General features: G+C 36.8%; 1 protein-coding gene across 1 annotated transcript; it reads left to right on the plus strand.

Moving 5' to 3' along the window:
- Positions 1-13,442: 13,442 nt before the first annotated feature.
- On the plus strand, positions 13,443-18,881 carry LOC105117265 (uncharacterized; the record flags this gene model as incomplete). The annotated part of the gene is made up of 9 exons (XM_011014871.1): positions 13,443-13,776; positions 13,927-14,186; positions 14,292-14,675; positions 14,945-15,529; positions 15,929-17,517; positions 17,566-17,950; positions 18,047-18,097; positions 18,229-18,361; positions 18,559-18,881. Coding segments are annotated over exons 1-9 (4,044 nt in total), but the record flags the coding sequence as incomplete, so codon positions are not given.
- Between the last annotated feature and the right edge of the window lie 3,322 nt (positions 18,882-22,203).

Below are 22,203 nucleotides of genomic sequence, written 5' to 3' on the forward strand. Positions count from 1 at the left end.
AGTTTTTGATCGATGAGAAAAACATTTATTGAGATGAACTGTACTTATTGAAATGTTGTCCTGATCAAATATTTCAAAGATACATTCCCGATCATAAGGTAAGTAGTGTCATTAAATTTTATCATTATAAGGCATGTGAGAATCATTTCTCATAAAAAAGATGAATGCTATAATCTTACAAAGTGGAATTTATTCGCCCATCTTGTTCAAGAACTCACATGTGTTCTGCAAAGCTTATGAAAATTATCAAAAGTAAGGATTTGTTTCAAAACATAAAGAATCATTAGATAATCTTTTACTCACGTTTGAGACGTATCCTAGTGGAGATGTGCATTGTGCATTTCATCACTTATAACCCTATTTTTGTAAAGAACATGCTCGATATAGTCTTGGGAATCTGACTAAAAAAGACTCTATTTGCTAATTTTTAAGAAAACTGGATGGGAACCCTATCACCGACCCTAGAGGGCGTTTATACTATTCTTGGATGTAAAACTAAGGGAAGGTATGAGCCACAATCACAACTACCTATATATACACATGTTTTTTTTTCAAAAAAGATATAATATAAATAAATAAATAAAGAGAGAGAGAAAGAGAGAAAGAGAGAAAGAGAGAGAATGAGAATCAAGCTGGCCTACATATATGTGATATGATTGCATTTTCAAGTTCTCATCTATAAAATCTTCTCCTCCTTCCCTTTATTTCTACTCAACCCATACATTCAACAAATATAAAAGCATTTAGAAATGGCAGGTTCCTCAAGTCATCACATAAGAAACATTTGTGTTTTTAGTGGATCTACTCCTGAGAAGGAAATAGAGTTTTAGATTCAGCAAATCATCTTGGTCAGGTATTAGCTGAGAGAAAGGTTCATTTAGTGTATAAGGAAGGCAGCCTTAGGTTAATAAGGGGAGTGTTAATAGTTGCTTTTTTAGAAGGTAGTCAAGTTATAGGGGTTATCTCCAAAGCTTTAGCACAAGGGAACATCATTAAAAAAACAATTGCAGATATTAGAGAGGAACTACAAGTCTCTATAAAGTCTGATCGAATGAATGCAATGTTTAAATACATTGATGCCTTTATTGCTTTACTAGGTGATCTAGACATTTTGGAAGAGATCTTTTATATTACCTCTTGAGCCCAACTACACATTCACCATAAACCTATAGTTTTATTAAATGTTAATGGTTTTTATGATAAGTTGTTATCTTTTCTTGATCATGCCATGGAGTAGGAATTTTTAACATCTTTGACATGACAAATCATAATCTTTGCTGCTACTGCTGAATAACTGATTGATCAATTGCAATCTTTCACTCTTGTAATTTATCCCTCCATGAGTCCCATAAATTAATCAACTAAGGAAAGCTATAAAAAGATTAGATTAGATTTGAGCCTTAATTTGTGAATCATTGTGTCTTTTGGTTTTATTAATAGCATATTATTTTGTTTTGTTATTTTTTATTTTTTTTATGTGTGGTTTAGGTGATCTCTTCTATACTCTATCTCTCTACCTTAAGATATTAAGGATAATATCTCTTTTTGATTATGGGGAAAGGGTAGTAATTGATATAAAAAAATAATAACTAACTATGTTTTATATTTCATAACCATTTGACAAAACTGTTACTAGGATGGCAAAGTAAGGAGGAATTTTATGGACTCTTGAGACGTATCTTAGTAAACATTTTTCAATGGTTATTTGCAACATTCATAATAAGGTCTATCAAAATACTTATTGAAATATTCAGGTTTACAAACTCTCGTATTGTTATCACTTAATTCTGCTCACATACTCATTTAACAAGTATTCTTAAACCTTCATTTTCACACATAAACTTTAACATATGCTTGTGGGTTGCATATTGGATTATTACATTAGTTGTGTTCTGATTGTGCATCAAAAGTGTCATTAAGTCTCTTATTTTACATATGTATTTATTGTTTTTATTTGGTTTTTTTATAATAATTGATGTGCTTTTCAGTAATGAAGTTTGTTTTAATGTTTCGATAGGTTTTTGGAGCTTAAATGAATTAATTCAGGAAATTCAACGTCGGAACTCAGAACAAAGAATTGAAGAGACATTTAGTTGAAGATTGAAGCAAATCTTGGTTCAAATTTAAGTGCTCCAAATTTGTCCCAAAAATCAATTCTATTCCAATTCTAGAAAAGAATATCATATGATCTATTTTAAGCCCAAACTTGCCTTATGTGGTGTGCAAACTTCAACCATTAAACACCATAGGTATATTTGTATACTTATTTGATGCTTAAATTCAGCCCTAAATTAGCCCCAAGTCAACCTTCAAATCAGCCCAAACATAATCCATGATCTTACATGTCCACACAACAACAATTGATTTATTTTGGGTAATCCATCGATCCAAGAAGGCAAGCACATGGATGGAAAGCTGTAGGGGACATTTTTACATTATTTTGGGTCAAAAAGAAGAAAGAGATAGCTCATAAATGAGGAAGAAAAACGTGTACCAAAGTGGTTGCAAAGTTGTCCTGATTTGATTTTTTAGAACACCTTTCGGTGTTTTGCCCATACATTTTGACTCAGGTGTCCAAATGAGCTGTTCTTTAATGACCTGGAAAGGTGACACAATTTCCTATAAATATGTCTCTAATAGACTTTTCCAGGAGAGGCTTCTAAGAGGGTCAAATTGCTGTCCAAAGGTAGAGTCAGATTTGTGTCTGAATGCTTTCTGAAATTGTTTTGTGTTCTTCTTTATAGATTTCGGTTCTTTAGTTTGTAAAACTTATTATTTCAATTTGATTCAAGTTATTTCATGTTTATTGAAGTGTTCTTATATATAATCATGGTTGGCTAATCTCTTTCTTGGATCCAAATCAATGATGATGGTGATTGAGGTGGGTTCTTTAAGATATGAATGAATCTTAATGTTTATATTCTCATTTTCTTCATGAATGATTTATTATTGCAAAGAAATTTTAGAAATCATTTAGGTAATGTTATAATCTTGAATTTTTATGCACAAACTTTAGTTTTGGTATAGAGATTGCTTGATTCAATGTCTTACTTAATATGAAAGTACTTGTTCATTTTTAAGCAATAATCAATCTTCATCTTTCTAAACTTCATTGTAATATCTTCCAATCTAATATCACCATCATTGATATTAGGTTGAGTTATCTTATATATGTTAAAGAAATCACCAATACATCACCATTAAAATTGATTTGGACCAAGACTTACTTTTTCTTGTCATTTAAAATCTATTTACACTTTTTCATCTTTGAAAACAAATCCATCAATTATTTTCAACCAAGTTATTATTAATTTAATTTCTCTTGAGTTTTTTTCTTGTTACCTAGCTTAATTTCCAGATCTAGCTCTCTGTGGATATGACCTCGATCTTACTGAGTTAATTGCTACATCGCACACTCGTGCACTTGCGAGTTAAAACAAGCCGATCATAAAAAGCGACCAAGCAATTTTGGCGCCGTTGCCGGGGAGCTAGCAAGCAAAGGTAACAAATTTAGATTTGATTATTGGAAAAAACAAAAAAAAATCATATATAAAAAATCAATTGGCGGGTTTTACCGCCTCAAAAAAATTGAAAAAAAAAATCAAATGGCTGGTTTTACCGTCTCAAAAAATTGACCTCAACTTTTCGGATATTGGACTATTGGACTACTAATTGTTAGCTTTTGTTTGGTTCAACCATTTTTCTTTTGATGTTTATTCTAATTAGTTTATAATATTTATTGTTTATATTATAAGGCTGGTTTTACCGCCTCTTGTTTATTTTATTTTATCTAGTTGTATTATTGTTTTTTTTTTTGTACTTGGCTGGTATTACCGCCTCTTGTTTATTTTTTTTATTGTGATTATTTTTCTTATATTTATTGTTTGAAGTACTTGGCTGGTATTACCGCCTCTTTATTCATGCTTGTTATAATTGTCTTTTAATGTTTATTATTGTTAATATTGGTTATTAGTTGAAGTGTGAATTTTCTAATTTGTTATATTTTTATTTTTGAGCTATTACTTTATCTTTTACATTTCATTTACTTTTATTTGCAATCTTCTTTTTCTTTTTTTTCCTTTCTTTTCATATTCATATAATTGTTATATTATTATTATTTTTTTCATCATGGCTAATGTTGAAGATATAGAGGGTGAAGGGAGTATTCAAGGTAATGGACCTCCACAATTCAATGATCAACCTAATTTTCGAACTCTTAGAGAGTATCTTCACCCAGCTAGACAAAGTACACCTTCGTGTATTATCTTGCCTCTGAACCAACAAGCTTTCAATTTGAAACCAGACATGATCCAACTTCTTCCCACATATCATGGTATGGATTCTGAAAATCCATATATACACATTAAGGACTTTGAAGAGGTATGTAATACTTTTATTGATAGAACATGCACTGAAGAAACTATTCAGCTGAAATTATTCCCATTCTCTCTAAAGATAAAGCCAAGCTTTGGCTAAACTCCCTGCGTCCTAGGTCTATAGGTACATGGAGAGAAATGCAAGATGAATTTTTGAAAAAATACTTCCCCACTCATAGGACAACAGCCTTACAACGTCAAATGATGAATTTTTCTTGTAGTCCAAATAAGTCATTTCACCAAGCTTGGGAAAGGTTCAAAGACTTGTTAAATGCATGCCCCCACCATGGTTTTGAGATGTGGAGGTTAGTGAGTTTCTTCTATGACTCTCTTACCGTAGATTTTAAAAAGCTAGTGTCAACCATGTGTAATGGTGAGTTTTATGACAAAGAACCAAGTGAGGCCTTTGATTTTTTTGATTAATTGGCTGAAAACACAAAGCAATGGGAGACTTCTCTCCTAGTTCATGTTGAGTCTAGAAACACCATTTCTCATTCAAGTGGGAAGTTTCAATTGAAAGAGAGTGATGACCTCAATGCTAAATTAGCCTCATTGGCTAGGAAAGTAGAGTCTCTTGAAATTAAAAAAGTGCATGTCATGAGTGAACAACAAGAGGAAAGTTATGTTGTTTGTGAGAGCAAAGGGCATAGGACAACTGAGTGTCCTACCATTCCAGCCTTCAAGGAAGTGCTATATGGCCAAACTTCTGATTCAAGTAATGTTAGAAAGCCATTTCCAAACCAAGTAGGCAATCCCTACTCTGAGACCTATAATCCTGGATGGAGGAACCACCCAAATTTTGGATGGAGAAATGAGGGCTCTTCAGTACCTCAAACATTTCAACCTCCACCCCAACCATTTCATGCTCCCACACATAACACATACCAACCACCTCATAAGAGATCCCTAGAGGATACTTTTCAACAATTCATGCAAACGCAAGGAGGAATCAACAACCAAGCTTACAAATTCCAAGACCAGACCAATAGGACCTTAGATGACATTCGAAGTCAACTAACTAAGTTGACTTAATCACTAAGCATTCAAGAGAAGGAAAAAATCCCAGCTCAACTAATGCCCAATCCTAGAGGTCAGGTACATATGAGTGAATTCTCACATAGTGAACCTTCAAACCATGAACAAGTCCAAGCCATCACTACCCTTAGAAGTGGAAAGATTGTTGAAAAAGGTATAGGTTTTAGGATTCCTAAAGGTATTGTGGAGGAGAAATCTAGGGAAAGTGAAGAGGGAATCAAAACACAAGTGACAAATGAGAGTTTGAGTGACAAAGAAGGTGAGATAAATGAGAAAGAGATGAGTGAGAAAGGAGATGATTCAAGAAAAATTGGAGTCAAAGTGAGTGATTTAGAATTTGTTCCTAGAGCACCATTTCCATAAAGGTTAGGGAAACCTAAACAAGATCTTATGAACTCAGAAATCTATGAATTGTTCAAACAAGTGAAAGTCAATATTCCACTCCTTTATGCAATTAAACAAGTTTCATCTTATGCAAAGTTTTTTAAGGATTTATGCATAGTTAAGAGATTGAATGTGAAAGAAAGAGCCTTTCTAACTGAACATGCTAGTGCCATCATCCAGTTTAAGACCCCTCCCAAATACAAAGATCCTGGTTGTCCTACCATTTCATGCATTATTGGAAGTCATAAGATAGATCAAGCTTTGTTGGATTTAGGAGCAAGTGTAAATTTAATACCCTACACTATTTACGAACAATTAGGTTTAGGAGAAATCAAGCCTACTTGAATCACCCTTCAATTAGCTGATAGGTCAATCAAGATTCCCAGGGGTATCGTTGAGGATGTGTTGGTCCAAGTAGATAAATTCTACTTTCTTGTTGATTTTGTAGTGTTAGACACCGCACCAATTCAAGGTTCTAATGCTCTTATCCCAGTCATTTTAGGGAGACCTTTCCTAGCTACATGCAATGCCTTAATTAACTGTAGGAATGGGGTGATGAAATTGTCTTTTGGGAATATGACTGTGGAGATGAATATATTCAATGTCTTCAAACAAATTGGGGAACATGAGGACATTAAAGAGGTAGATTTGATCCAAATAGTTTGTCAAGAACACTTTGAGAGAGTGTGGATCAGAGATCCATTGGAGAGAACTTTAATTCATGATTTTGTTCTTTGGAATATATTGATGAGGAAGTAAGAGAACTCGAGACTTATCTAGATCCAATGACTATTATGTCAATAGGTCAATGGACCCCATCGTTTGAGCCTTTGATTTCACCCCATGTGAAAGTTGAGGCATCTCTTGTCCAGCCTTATAAACCAGAAAGGAAGCCTTTACTGAGTGATCTTAAGTATGCATTTCTAAGGGAAGATGAATCATATCCTATTGTGATCTTATCAAAACTTAGCATAGAGCAAGAACAAAAACTTTTGAGAGTGGTGAGAAAACACAAGAAAGCAATTGAGTGGAAAATTACTGACTTGAAAGGAATTAGCCCTCTTTTATGTACACATAGAATCTATCTTGAAGAAGAGGCTAAATCTGTGAGGCAAATGCAAAGACGATTGAACCCAAACATGAAGGAAGTAGTGAGAGGTGAAGTGCTTAAGCTACTTGATGTAGGTATCATTTACCCTATTGCAAACTCAAAATGGGTTAGTCCAACCCAAGTTGTCCCTAAAAAATCTAGAGTCACGGTAGTGAAGAATGAAAATAATGAGCTGGTACCAACTAGAATCCAAACTGGATGGCATATGTGCATTGATTATCGTAAATTGAACATGGTGACTAGGAAGGACCATTTTCCGCTTCCATTTTTAGACCAAGTGCTTGAAAGAGTAGTTGGAAGAGCTTTCTATTGTTTTCTTGATGGATACTCAGGTTACAACCAAATTGAGATTTCTTTAGAAGACCAAGAAAAAACCACTTTCACTTGTCCTTTTGGTACCTATGCTTATAGAAGAATGCCTTTTGGTTTGTGTAATGCACCAACCACTTTTCAAAGGTGTATGATGAGTATCTTTAGTGACATGGTGGAAAATTTTTTGGAAGTTTTCATGGATGATTTTTCAGTTTATGGGGATTCTTATGAGTTGTGTCTAATGCATTTAGAAAAAGTCCTTGAAAGATGTGAAGAGAGCAATCTTGTACTCAATTGGGAGAAGTGTCATTTTATGGTGACACATGGCATTGTCTTAGGTCACATTGTCTCTTCAAAAGGAATAGAGGTAGATAAGTCAAAAGTGGAAATCATTCAAAAATTACCTACCCCTAGGACTATGAAAGATGTGAGATCCTTTTTAGGACATGCTGGTTTTTATCGAAGATTCATTCATTCTTTTAGTACCATTGCCAAACCATTGTGTAACTTGTTGTCACAAGATGTCCAATTTGATTGGACATCAAAATGTCAAGAAGCTTTTGAAAAGCTTAAAGGGTTGTTGACAACTGCACCAATCATGCAAGCTCCTGATTGGTCTTTACCATTTGAACTGATGTGTGATGCTAGTGATTTTGCGGTTGAGGTTGTTTTAGGGCAAAGAAAAGACAAGAAACCTCATGTCATATATTATGCTAGCAAGACTTTGAATGATGCTCAATTGAATTACACTACAACTGAAAAAGAACTCTTAGCTGTGGTCTTTGCATTAGACAAGTTTAGGTCTTATTTGGTTGGATCTCTTGTTATTGTTTTCACTGATCATGCACCATTGAAATATTTGCTCACAAAACAAGATGCCAAACCACGTTTGATTCGATGGATCCTCCTACTCCAAGAGTTTAACCTTGAAATTCGAGATAAAAAGGGAGTAGAGAATGTAGTGGCTGATCATTTGTCTCGTGTTTCAAGCTATGAGACCATAATTGATGAATCTCCAATAAATGAACTCTTTGCTGATGAAAATTTATTTTGTGCAAGTACTGTCTCCTACATTGGTTCTCCATGGTATGCTGACATAGCAAATTACCTAGCCACAAGTCAGATTCCTTCTCATTGGTCTAAACTTGACAAACAAAAATTCTTGCGCAATGTGCGCACCTTTTTTTGGGATGACCCCTACCTATTTAAATACTGTCCTGACCAAATTATTAGGCGGTGCATCCCTGATCATGAAATTCCAAGTGTCATTAATTTTTGTCATGCATTAGCCTGTAGTGGGCATTTCTCTTCCAAGAAAACCATTGCCAAAATCTTGCAGTGTGGTTTTTATTGGCCCACCATGTTTAAAGATGTTCATGCCTTCTGTGTTGCATGTGACCGATGCCAATGACTAGGTAGCCTCACTAGGCGCAACATGATGCCCCTTAACCCCATCCTTGTTTTGGAAATATTTGATTGTTGGGGGATTGATTTCATGGGACCTTTTCCAAGTTCATTTGGTTACCAATTTATCCTTGTAGCTGTTGATTATGTGTCTAAATGGGTGGAGGCCATTGCATCTCGAACCAATGACCATCGAGTTGTGGTCAAATTTTTGAAAGAAAATATTTTCTCTCATTTTGGCATGCCCCAGGCTATGATTAGTGATGGGGGAAAACATTTTTGTAACAAACCCGTTGGGATTTTGATGAGAAAATATGGTGTAATTCACAAGGTCAGTACCCCCTATCATCCACAAACTAGTGGCCAAGCTGAGTTGGCAAATAGGGAGATCAAGAACATTTTAGAGAAAACAGTCAATCCAAACCGTAAAGATTGGTCCCTACGACTAGTTGATGCTTTGTGGGCATATCACACTGCTTATAAGACCTCTTTAGGAATGTCTCCTTATAGGCTAGTTTATGGAAAGCCTTGTCATCTCTCTGTTGAGATTGAGCACCGTGCATATTGGGTCATTCGGCAATTCAATGACAATGAAAACGAGGTTGGCAAAAATAGAAAGCTTCAATTGGATGAATTAGAGGAGTTGAGAAATGCTGCATTTGAAAATGCAAAAATTTCAAAACATAAGATGAAAACTTTGCATGATAAACATATTCTTAGAAAATCCTTTCATGTTGGTCAAAAGGTTCTCTTGTATAATTCACGATTACATCTCTTTCCTGGGAAGTTGAGGACAAAATGGATTGGTCCATTTGTGATTAAATCCATCTCTAAGCATGGTGCATTTGAGGTAGAAAATCCCAAGAATGGAAATATTTTCAAAATAAATGGTCATCGATTGAAACCTTATCTTGAAAACGTTGTGGCTGAAGTTGAGATATTGGATCTTGAAGATCCAATACCATTGTAGTATTAGAAGTAATGAGTTTTTATTTTTATTTTTATTTTTCATTTTTATTATTTTTTTTCATTTTTATTTTTTTTCTTCTTTCTTCCATCTCTTATATTTTCTTGTTCATGCATTTGGGACAATGCATTATTTTAAGTTGGGGGGTGTGAGGTTCTTTATTTTCAAAAAAAAAAACCATCAATGTTTTCTTTTAGTTGTGATATGCAGGTTAAAAAAAAAATCAAGCAAGAAGTCAGCTCATGCCCAATTCAATCAGACATTCATCCTTGAAAACAGAAGGGGAGTAACAATTTTCTAATCTTTATACTTTTCTTCTCTTTCTCTTTTACATTGAGGATAATGTAAAACTTAATTTTAGATATTTCATTATGTTGAATGCTTGAGATAACCATGCTTGTTAAAAAAAAAAAAAAAAACTTGCATTCGTATGTGAATGAGACTTGTTTAGGATCATCATTACCTTTTTGGGTTCATTATTGTGTTGAACAATTACAAAAAATACAAAGAGAGAAAGGAAGAGCATGATCTTGATCTGGAAACCAAGATGCCTAAATGCATGGCAAATGCCTCCTTTTATAGGCCAAAATTGGGAACTATTGATTTGATGACTAATTGATAAGTGGGTGGCCAACTTTTGACTTGGTGACAATCCTTATCTTCTCTTGTCTGCCCAAAACGTCATTGATAACGTCAAAATTGAAGCCAGTTGCAAACATGAAAGTTGTAGGCAATTGTCTAAGCTTTCTTGTGTAAACAATTCAGCTCATTTGGACTTCTAGAACTCCAGATATGGCCAAAATACCGAACAGTGCTCGGGCTGGAAGACAGATTCAGGCTTCTTTGTTGTTGCTACAATTTGGACTTGATAATGGCCTTTTTAGATCTTGGGCTCCATATGAAAGTTGTAGGCCTATGTCTTACCTTTCCATCCATATAAATTGGACCTAAATCTGAGATATATAGCTCTATATATGACCCAATTACCGAACAGTGTTCCGGTTTGGATTGCACCGATATCTATTTTCTAAGTTTGGCCATCTCTTTATCCTTGCAATTTAAGTTCTCCAAGTCATCAATCAATCCTTTCATTTATGTGATAGACCTGCATTAAAAATAGACATTTACCACAAATTATAGGTATCTTATATTATTAGATACATTATTATAAAACATATTTTAGTTAAGGAGTTATTGATACTTCAAGTGCAAAATGATGATATAAAACCATGATAAAAATGCACTTTTAAGTACTAATCACACCCCCCAACCAGCTTATTACTAGTCCCTAGTAATCAAAGCGTTAAAATAGAAAACAAATTTGCAAATTTCACAAAGCAAGGTATTCATCATTTAACTTCCATTAATCTATCCAGATAAACAAACTCTCATTAAATTTAGATATCTGCTCAATACCTCTTAACAAGATATTAATAAACCTTTCTTTTGTGCTCAATGTATCAACATATAATTATGGGGCTTTTCTTGGAAGAAAACAAAATTTTTGTTCTAATGTTTAAGGTTAACTTCCTTGGGTTGGGATTATTATTTTTGTCTTTTTTTTTTCTTTTTTTTTCTTTTTTTTTAAATATATATACATATAATTTAAAAACAGCATGCATCTTTAACCCATGTAACGAGCTTTTAGCTAATGACTCCCAGACCAGTTGGTCTTAGGGCATTAGGTGTTAAGACACCCCTACGAGCTTAGTAACTCGGGTCGCAGATACTGATATGTAGATAGTGCAATGTTTGATTCCCTTAAGCTTTTCTCCTCAACCCATGTAACAAGCGTTGGGCCAATAGCTCCCAAGTCAGTTGACTTTAGGGTATTAGGTGTTAAAACACCCCTTCGGGCTTAATTGCTTAGGTTAGGGAGGCTACGAAATCAAACTTATCTACATTTTTATTATCATCATTTTTTTTTCTTTTTTTCTTTGTTTTTTTTTCATTTTTTTTTCTTAATTATATACAATCCCTTTTCCTTAGTTGTTACCTTTAACAAAAGAACATAAATAATGTAATAATCCAATATGCAACCCACAATCATATGTTAAAGTGTGTGTGTGTAAATTAAGGTTTAAGAATACATGTTAAATAAGTATGTGAGCAGAATTAAGTGATAACAATGCGAGAGTTTGTAAACCTGAATATTTCAAGAAGTATTATAATAGACCTTGTTAAGAATGATTACTAAAAGTTCTCCTTACTCTGCCATCATAGTAACAACAATTTTGCACTATACTTATTCTTACACCATTAATGTAACCTTTTCACCTTGACATAATAAACTTAGCTAAACATAATGAAAGAAAGAAAAATAGATAAACAAAATAAAAACATAAATAAGATAAGAGTTAACTAAGTAAAGGAAAGGAAATGAAAGAAACTTGATATTAATGAAAGCAAAGCATAATGAAAGCCTCCTTTTATAGGCCAAAATTGGAAACTATTGATTTGATGACTAATTGATGAGTGGGTAGCCAACTCTTGACTTGGTGACAATCCTTATCTTCTCTTGTCTGCCCAAAACGTCATTGATAACATCAAAATGAGAGCCACTCGAAAACATGAAAGTTGGAGGCAATTGTCTCAGCTTTCTTGTGTAAAAACTTCAGCTCATTTGGACATCTAGAACTCTAGATATGGCCAAAATCTGAACAGTGCTCGGGCTGGAGGACAACTTCGGGCTTCTTTGTTGTTGCTACAATTTGGACTTGAAAATGGCCTTTTTAGATCTTAGGCTCCATATGAAAGTTGTAGGCCTATGTCTTACCTTTCCATCCATATAAAGTAGACCTAAATTTGAGATCTATAGCTCTAGATATGACCCAATTACTGAACAGTGTTCCGGTTTGGATTGCACCGACATCTCTTTTCTAATTTTGGTCATCTTTTTGCCCTTGCAATTTAAGTTCTTAAATTCATCAATCAATCCTTTCATTTATGTGATAGGCCTGCATTTAAAATGAACGTTTACCACAAATTAAAGGTATCTTATATTATTAGATATATTATTATAAAACATGCTTTAGTTAAGGAGTTATTGATACTTCAAGTGCAAAATGATGATATAAAACCATGATAAAAATGCACTTTTAAGTACTAATCACACCCCCCAACCAGCTTATTACTAGTCCCTAGTAATCAAAGCGTTAAAACAATTTGCAAATTTCACAAAGCAAGGTATTCATCATTTAACTTCCATTAATCTATCCAGATAAACAAACTCTCATTAAATTTATATATCTGCTCAATACCTCTTAACAAGATATTAATAAACCTTTCTTTTGTGCTCAATTTTCCTGCTAGAACATTTAATTATCATTATTACTAATAAGCAATTACATTCTCTTAAATATTTTGCACTGCAACAGGGACATCACATCAACGAGATGCCTAGGAAACCCGATACACGGGAACCTACTTTTGTAAGGAATCATGTAGTTGCATCCTAAATCACGATGTATTTTGTATGGATTAATGTATTAAACATATAAATTTTATTGAACCCTTTTGTTTAAATTCGTGGTGACTATTAGTAGGATAGGAATGCAAACTCATGTCTATGGATGTAATATTATAATATGAACTTCTAAGCATGCAAACATAATATTATATGTTTATGTAAATTTCCCTTTTAAATGAAATGTTGAATGTTGTTGATGTATGGATTGCATTTTGATGATGTGAGGAAAATAGGTTCGCAATTTACCGACACGATGTGTGTCAAAGAAAAAAAAAATTCTGTTGTTTTGGGGCTTGAAAAGCTGGGTTGTTATAGTTGGTATTAGAGCCCCTGGTTTAGGTCCTGGGGATCACTGATAATTGTGCTGGTGTGGTAAATTTTAGGATGGTATGCACCCGACAAGGGACACGAACTGAGCCGCCCTCCTTAGATAGGAGGGGCGGGAACCAAGGTGCCCAAGGTTGGCAAGACGAAGATCCCTTGGATGATACAACATCTCATGCTCCTGTAGTACCACCCGAAACCTTACAGGGGGAAGCTGCGGTAGTGGGGGATGGCGGGAGGTCTAACCAAACAGAGGAAGTATCCCCAGTTGCAACAGCACAGCAAGAAAGATCAGAAGCACAACCATCGACTATTCCAACTAGTGTGCCCCCACAATATGTAGACCCGGGACTCCTTGTACAAATAGTTAAAGCAGTGATGGAGGGCATGGCAGGTTCGGTGACACAAGGAACTCCCACCACTCAAATTCCATAAGCAACCCCTATGACAAGCATGACTACATATAATGTGGTGCCATCGGTGCGACTAGTCAAGAGTATGAGGGAAATGGGTTATGAACCGTATATGGGGGAACAATATGCAGAGATAGCTGGAAGATGGATTAGGAAGGTAGAAAAGACCATGGTTCAAATAAGCATACCCGAGGGGTTGAGGGTAAACTGTGCAACCCAGTTATTGTCTGATAGGGCTATGACATGGTGGGAAACAGTTCAGCTGAGGTGTGCAACCGAGACACTAACTTGGAGTGATTTCAAGACAGAGTTTGAGAATCAGTTTTATTCCAGGTACCATCGTAAGGTGAAAGAACAAGAGTTATTGGCATCAAGACAGGGTGATATGTCGGTATTGGAGTACGAAAGGAAGTTCCATGATCTCTCATTATTTTCCCCACACTATGTGCCAATAGAGGAACATATGATTGAGAAGTTGAGAGATGGTTTGTGATAGGACTTGAGACAAGGATTGATCGCCTTACGATTTAAATCAGTGAGAGAGTTGATTGAGGCTGCCCAAGCTTTGGAGGCTTGTATTGGAGAAGGCCAAGGGGGATATCATGGCATAGGCAAAAAGAGAGATGGGGACGTTTTCAGCAGCAGACCACCACTCCCGAAGAAAGGAAAAAGTGGAGTGTTTGAGCAGTACAAAAAGAAGGGGAGTTTGAAGTTACCGCCCCACCAACAGTCAAGTGGGAGAGTGATGGTTGGATGGTTGCGCTCGAGGGAAAGCTCTTCAACTGGGACTGGTGACCGCAAGGGTATTGACTATCCTTTTTGTATGAAATGTGGGCAAAAACACCCTGGGGACTGCTCAGTTTCCCCTGGGCGATGCTTTGTGTGCAAAGGAGAAGGTCATAGGTAGAGGAACTACCAGTATTTGAGTCAAGGGTGTCATTACTGTGGCGGAAAAGGTCATTTCAAGAGGGACTGCCCAAAAAGGAACACTGGACAGTACAAAGCTATAGGCAACCCAGCCAGAGCCAATAATAGTTAGTCACCATGAATAGGCCAGTGAGATCTTCTCAATCAGGAGCAAACTCTAGTCGAGGGAGACCGAGGGCACAAAATGATAGGACCTCGGGGAGGGTCTTCCACCTGACATAGGAGGAGGTCAGGGCTGCATCAGATGTGGTGGCAGGTACACTACTATTGACTGATTTTAATGTGCATGTGTTGTTTGATCCGGGTGCCACCCACTCATTCATTACTAAGAGAATTGTCACTAAACTAAGAAAGGGAGTAGAAAAAGTAGAGAAGGGATTCTTAATTGGAACTCCAATGGGAAACATGGTTGAAACAAATATTGTGTATGTGAATGTGGGGGTTAGTATATCTGGGTATGAAACAAAAGTAGACTTGATTCCCTTAGAGCTGCATGATTTTGACATAATCATAGGCATGAATTGGTTGAGTAAAGACAAGGCTCTAATAGATTGTTATGCTAAAACTGTTACTTTCCAAACCCCTAAGGGCGAGAGAATGATTTTTGAAGGAGAGATAATTCTCAAACCAATTGCCTTGATATCGGTGGTAACAGCCCAAAAACTTTTAAGAAAGGGATGTATAGGATACCTTGTATACATCTTAAACTGTGATGATGAAGGTCCACGACTGAAGGATATTCTTGTGGTGAAGGAATTCCCAGATGTGTTTCCTGAAGAACTACCGGGACTACCCCCGGAGCGAGAGGTAGAAGTGTCTATAGACACTTTTCCTGGAGTCCCACCTATAGCCTAACAACCATATCGGATGGCTCCAGCAAAATTGAACGAATTAAAGACTCAACTACAGGAATTGTTAGACAAAGGGTTCATACAGCCTAGTAATTCTCCATAGGGAGCACCGGTGTTGTTTGTAAGAAAGAAAGATGGAACCCAAAGACTTTGTATTGACTACCGACAACTGAACAAGATAACAATGAAAAACAAGTATCCATTACCTCGGATAGATGATTTGTTTGATCACTTAAAGGGAGCGAGAGCATTTTCAAAGATAGATCTGAGATCAGGGTACTATCAGATGAAGATTAAAGAAGCGAATGTAGCAAAGACTGCATTTAGAACTCATTACGGACACTATGAATTTTAGGTGCTACCGTTCGAGTTGACGAACGTCATAGCCCTCTTCATGGACTTGATGAATCGAGTTTTCCAACCATATCTTGATAAGTTTGTGGTGGTGTTCATTGACGATATACTGGTGTACTCGAATTCTTTTGAGGAGCACGAAGAACACTTGAGACAAACCTTACAAACCTTGAGAGATCACCGGTTATATGCAAAACTGAGTAAATGTGAATTTTGGTTGAAGAGAGTGACGTTTCTGGGACATGTCATTTCAGCCGAAGGTGTTTTTGTAGACCCCCAAAAAGTTGAGGCAGTCTTGAAATGGGAAAGACTAACTTCAGTCACCATAATACATAACTTCGTGGGACTTGCAAGATACTATCAGAGGTTCATCAAAGCTTTTTCCTTGATTGCAACCCCTTTGACCCAGCTAACTAGGAAGAATAAGAAATGGGTGTGGTTAGAAGAATGTGAGAAAAGCTTCCAAGAATTTAAGAGGAGGCTCACCACTACTTCAGTGTTGTCCCTTCCCTCAGGGACCGAGGGTTTTGTGGTATATAGTGATGCTTCGGGGAAGGGATTGGGGTGTGTTCTGATGCAGCATGGGAAAGTGATCACCTATACATCAAGACAGTTAAAGACTCATGAGGTGAACTACCCAGTGCACGACCTGGAGTTGGCTGCTGTAGTTTTTGCCTTGAGGATATGGAGACACTATTTGTATGGGTCTCAAACCCAAATTTTTACTGATCATAAGAGTCTGAAGTATCTGATGTCGCAAAAGGAGTTGAACATGCGACAAAAAAGGTGGATAGAGCTCATTAAGGATTATGACTACACCATAGAATACCATCCGGGGAAAGCAAACGTGGCGGCAGATGCCCTCAGTCGCAAAAATAAAGCCACCTTGGGAAGGTTAATAATGGGAAAGGAGCGGCAATTGGCGGAATTGAAAGAGATGGGTGTAGATTTGGACATTAATGTCGGAGGTGGGTTAGTAGCCCTATTATTGGTGCGACCAACGTATTGGGAACAAATACTACATGCCCAATTCCATGACAAGGAGGGGTGTAAGATTAGGAAGAATGTGGAGGCCAGAATAGAAATGAAATTCCGAGTAGCGGATGATGGATCCTTGATGATGGGACAACGGTTATACGTGCCTAGTGACGAAATAGTCAAACGAATGGTTCTACAAGAAGCACATGAGTCTCGATTCTCCATACATCCTGGCAGCACTAAGATGTATCGAGACTTGAAACACCTCTATTGGTGGCCTAATATGAAAAGGGAAATAGCTAAGTATGTGTTTAAGTATGGGATATGTCAACATGTCAAGGTTGAACACCAAAGGCCTACGGGATCATTACAACCATTACAAATTCCAGAATGGAAGTGGGAGATGATCACCATGGATTTCGTGTCAGGATTTCCCAAAAGGAGGAAAGGAAATGACGCGATATGGGTTATCATAGATCGATTGACGAAATCCGCACTATTCTTGCCTATAAAGATGACTGACTCGGTGGACAAGCTTGCCAAGATTTATATAAATGAGGTGGTACGGCTTCATAGGATTCCAGTGTCCATTGTATCGGATCGAGATCCCAGGTTCACGTCTTGACTTTGGCCAAGCATACAACATGCCTTGGGAACAAGATTGGACATGAGCACTGCGTTTCACCCTCAAACGGATGACCAGTTAGAAAGAATCATCCAAGTCTTGGAAGACCTATTACGGGCCTGTGTTTTAGAATTTGGAGGAAACTGGGAGGAACACATGGCATTAGTGGAGTTCACGTATAACAATAGTCACCAAGCCATAATAGGGATGGCCCCATATGAAGCCTTGTATGGTAGGAGGTGCAGAACTCCTTTATGTTGGGAGGAAATCGGGGACCGGAAGTTATATGGTGCAGAATTGGTCCAAGTCACCACGAAGAAAGTGAGAACTATCAAGGATCGCATCAAAGCCGCACATGATAGACAGAAGAAGTATGCTAATGTGAGGAGAAGACCTCTCGAGTTCAGTACAGGGGACCAGGTATTCCTGAAGGTAGCCCCATGGAAGAATATGTTACAGTTTGGATTGAAAGGGAAGCTAACTCCCCGCTTCATTGGACCCTTCAAAATCTTATAGCGAGTAGGACCAGTAGCCTACAAAGTGGACTTGCCCCCACAGTTAGCCAAGGTCCATGATGTGTTCCATGTTTCATTGTTAAGAAAGGCTGACGTGGACCCCACCCGAATCCTACCCTAGGTTCCATTAGAAGTCAAGGAAGACTAACACTAGAATTGAGGCCCATAAGGATACTTGATCAGGAAGTGAAGGAACTACGGAGCAAAAAGATCCCCATCGTCAAAATCTTATGGCGAAATGCTCAAGTAGAAGAGGAAACTTGGGAGAGGGAGGCTGAGATGAGGAAAAAGTACCCTAATTTATTTGAACTACCAGGTATGCAATATGAAACCTCTTAAATTTCGAGGATGAAATTCCTATTAAGGGGGGGAGAATGTAAACACCCAAAAGAAAAATATATCTATATCTATATATATATATAGACAGAACTGATGAAGCAGTTTTCGCTGCCGATTTCTCGATTGGCAGCGACGCAGTTTCTGCTACCGATTTCTGCATCTGTAGTGAAGCAGTTTTCGCTACCGATTTCTGCATCGACAGTGACGCAGTTTCTGCTGCCGATTTCTACATTTGTAGCGAAGCAGTTTTTGCTGCCGATTTCTGCATCGAGAGTGACGCAGCTTCTGATGCCGATTTCTGCATCTGTAGTGAAGCAGTTTTCGCTACCGATTTCTCGATCGGCAGCGACGCAGTTTCTGCTGCTGATTTTTGCATTTGTAGCAAAGCAGTTTCCGCTGCCCATTTCTGCATCAACAGCGATGCAGTTTTCGTTGTCGATTTCTGCATCTGCAGCGAAGCACTTCTCGCTGTCGATTTCTGCATCGGCAGCGATGCAGTTTTTATCTTAAAAAATATAATAATAATAATTTTCTTGAGGAGTTGAGAGGGAGGGGTAAAAGTAGTTTTAGATAGACCAAAACAAGGATAAGAACACATCTAAACCAACCCCCAAACACCTACCTCATTTAATGGGGAGTATAAATATAAGGAGGAGAGAGAAGGTAACCCTAGCTTTTATCAAAGTTGCTGCAGCTATATGTCCAGCTGCTTGTTACTCTCCCTTTCTCCTCCCCAACAGAAACCTAAGCCTTGTGAACATGTGAGGGAGAGAGAGGAGACCTTGAGAGAAGATTGGACAACCACCTAGAGAGAAAGGAGAAGGGAACCAGCGTGAGTGGAAGAAGAAGGAAGAAAACCAGCAGGAGAGGAGGAAGAACACTGTCAAACCTTCCTCAAACCTAGCTAGATTTGTAAGGTATGGGTCATAAACTTCCTTCCTCTTCTCCTTAAGATCTAAAACCAGAAATGAAGAAGAAAAACCCTAAGAAAATTGAACTATGACCTAAGCTAGCTGTGAAGAAAACAGAAATTTACTAAGAGGACAAAGAAAACAGAAATGAAATGAGGCCAATTTCAGAACATCTAACAAAGAAAAATGAATAAAATAAAAACAACAAATCATAGTAGGGGGCGGCTTTAACTATGGGGTTGGCCTGCATGCAATATGTGTGTTTTGTTGGGATTGGGTGAAGGATTATGTGCTGGAATGGATAGTTTTAATGTGTGTATTCTGCTGGAATGATTGAAAGATATATGCTGTAATTGATGGTTTTCAATGTGCGTGTTCTGCAGCGAAATTTCAATTCGCTGTCGAAATTGTATCGGCTACAGTGAATTAGTATTAGCTGTCAAAATTGAGTCTTCTGTAGCGAATTAGAATTCACTGCCGAATTGGGTGTTTTGTAGCGAAATTTCGATTTGCTGCAAAAAATGTGTCGGCAGCAGCGAATTAGCATTTGCTGCCGAAACCGAGTCTTCTACAGCGAATCAGCATTTGGTGCAGAATTGTGTGTTCTGCAGCAAATTTCGATTCGCTGTCGAAAATGTGCCGGCCGGAGCCAATAAGTATTCACTGCTGAAATTGAGTCTTCCGCAGCGAATTAGCATTCGCTGCCGAAACTGAGTCTTCTACAGCGAATCAGCATTCGCTGCAGACTTGTGTGTTCTGAAGCGAATTTCGATTCGCTGCTGAAATTGAGTCTTCTACAGCGAATTACAATTTGTTGCCAAATTGTGTGTTCTGCATCGAAGAAGCATTCGTTGCCAAAACTGTGTTGGTTGCAGTGAATTAGAATTCACTGCTGAATTTTATGTTCCGTAGCAAAATTGTGATTCGCTGCTGAAATTGTGTCAGCTGCAGTGAATCACTGCTGAAGTTGAGTTGTCTGCAGCAAATTAACATTCACTACCGAGTTTCATGTTCTATAGTGAATTTGTGATTCACCACCGAAGTTGAGTTGGTTGCAGCGAAATTGTGATTCGCTGCCGAAACTGAGTTGTCCCCTACGAGTTAGCATCTGCTACCGGAACAATGACGCCAACAGCGAAACAGTTTTTGCTGCTGAATTGGCTGCTGACAGCAAAACAGTTGTTGCTGCTGAATTGGCAGCCTGCAGCGAACCAGTTCTCATTACCGATTTCTACAATAAGCCTCCTAGGCAAAAATGACTTAAATGCTAGTAATAATTTCATGGTATGATGGTGTAAAATGTGGAACACTTGAATGTGAATATATGAACTTTTGAAATAAGTGTGGTGACAAATGTCATTCAAAAATACAAATGTACTGAATTGTGATCATTGTTGTCTTATATGGTGTGGTCGGGATCGGACCATCATCAAGACAAGAACAAACCACAGGTGGAGTAGGTAGGTGATTAGTACTTAAAAGTGCATTTTTATCATGGTTTTATATCATCATTTTGCACTTGAAATATCAATAACTCCTTAACTAAAATTTGTTTTATAATAATGTATCTAATAATATAAGATACCTATAATTTGTGGTAAATGTCTATTTTTAATGCAGGCCTATCATATAAATGAAAGGATTGATTGATGACTTGAAGAACTTAAATTGCAAGGATAAAGAGATGGCCAAACTTAGAAAAGAGATGTCGGTGCAATCCAAACCGGAACATTGTTCGGTAATTGGGTCATATCTGGAGCTACAGATCTCAGATTTAGGTCCAATTTATATGGATGGAAAGGTAAGACATAGGCCTACAACTTTCATATGGAGCCCAAGATCTAAAAAGGCCATTATCAAGTCCAAATTGTAGCAACAACAAAGAAGCCCGAATCTGTCTTCCAGCCCGAGCACTGTTCGGTATTTTGGCCATATCTAGAGTTCTAGAAGTCCAAATGAGCTGAAATTTTTACACAAGAAAGCTGAGACAATTGCCTACAACTTTCATGTTTACAACTGGCTCCAATTTTGACGTTATCAATGACGTTTTGGGCAGACAAGAGAAGATAAGGATTGTCACCAAGTCAAAAGTTGGCCACCCACTTATCAATTAGTCATCAAATCAATAGTTTCCAATTTTGGCCTATAAAAGGAGGCATTTTCCATGCATTTAGGCATCTTGGTTTCCAGATCAAGATCATGCTCTTCCTTTCTCTCTTTGTATTTTTTATGCTTTGTTTTCATTAATATTAAGTTTATGCCTTTCATTTCCTTTCCTTTACTTAGTTAACTTTTATGTTCTTATTTTGTTTATCTATTTTGCTTTCTTTCATTATGTCTAGCTAAGTTAATTATGTCAAGGTGAAAAGGTTACACTAATGGTGTAAGAATAAGTATAATGTAAACTTAATATGAACTTTAATGTTTGATACTAACATGTTTTATATTTGTTATCTTGTTCACTCTTTAATACTTTGCTTGTTAAATAACTAATCTTGATTTATGTTGTATAACACTTGGTACAACAAATGCTTGGCACTTTCATAGCCCATAATGTATGGTATAACCGACACCTGAGCTATGAAAGGAACTTGATTTATTGTTAACATAAGTTATAATCATGAATGCTTGACGAGATTTACAAGTATTAGCATTAATTGAATAAGATGACTAATGTAATCATGTTAACAATATATAATCTGATTGGAACCTCCTTTGTGTGTGGTTTCCAATTCAATAATAAGAGTTTATACTATACTTGTTTGATATACCATTAGTGGAACCTCTAACCTTGACATTTGTTATTATCATTGTTTAATCGTTACATTAATATTCCATCTCAAAGTTCTCATCTTCTTCTTCTTCTTCTCCTTCTTTTTCTTTATTATTATTATTATTATTATTATTA

This window comes from Populus euphratica, unplaced genomic scaffold (assembly GCF_000495115.2).
Source record: "Populus euphratica unplaced genomic scaffold, PopEup_1.0 scaffold1258.1, whole genome shotgun sequence".
Taxonomy (NCBI): Eukaryota; Viridiplantae; Streptophyta; class Magnoliopsida; order Malpighiales; family Salicaceae; genus Populus; species Populus euphratica.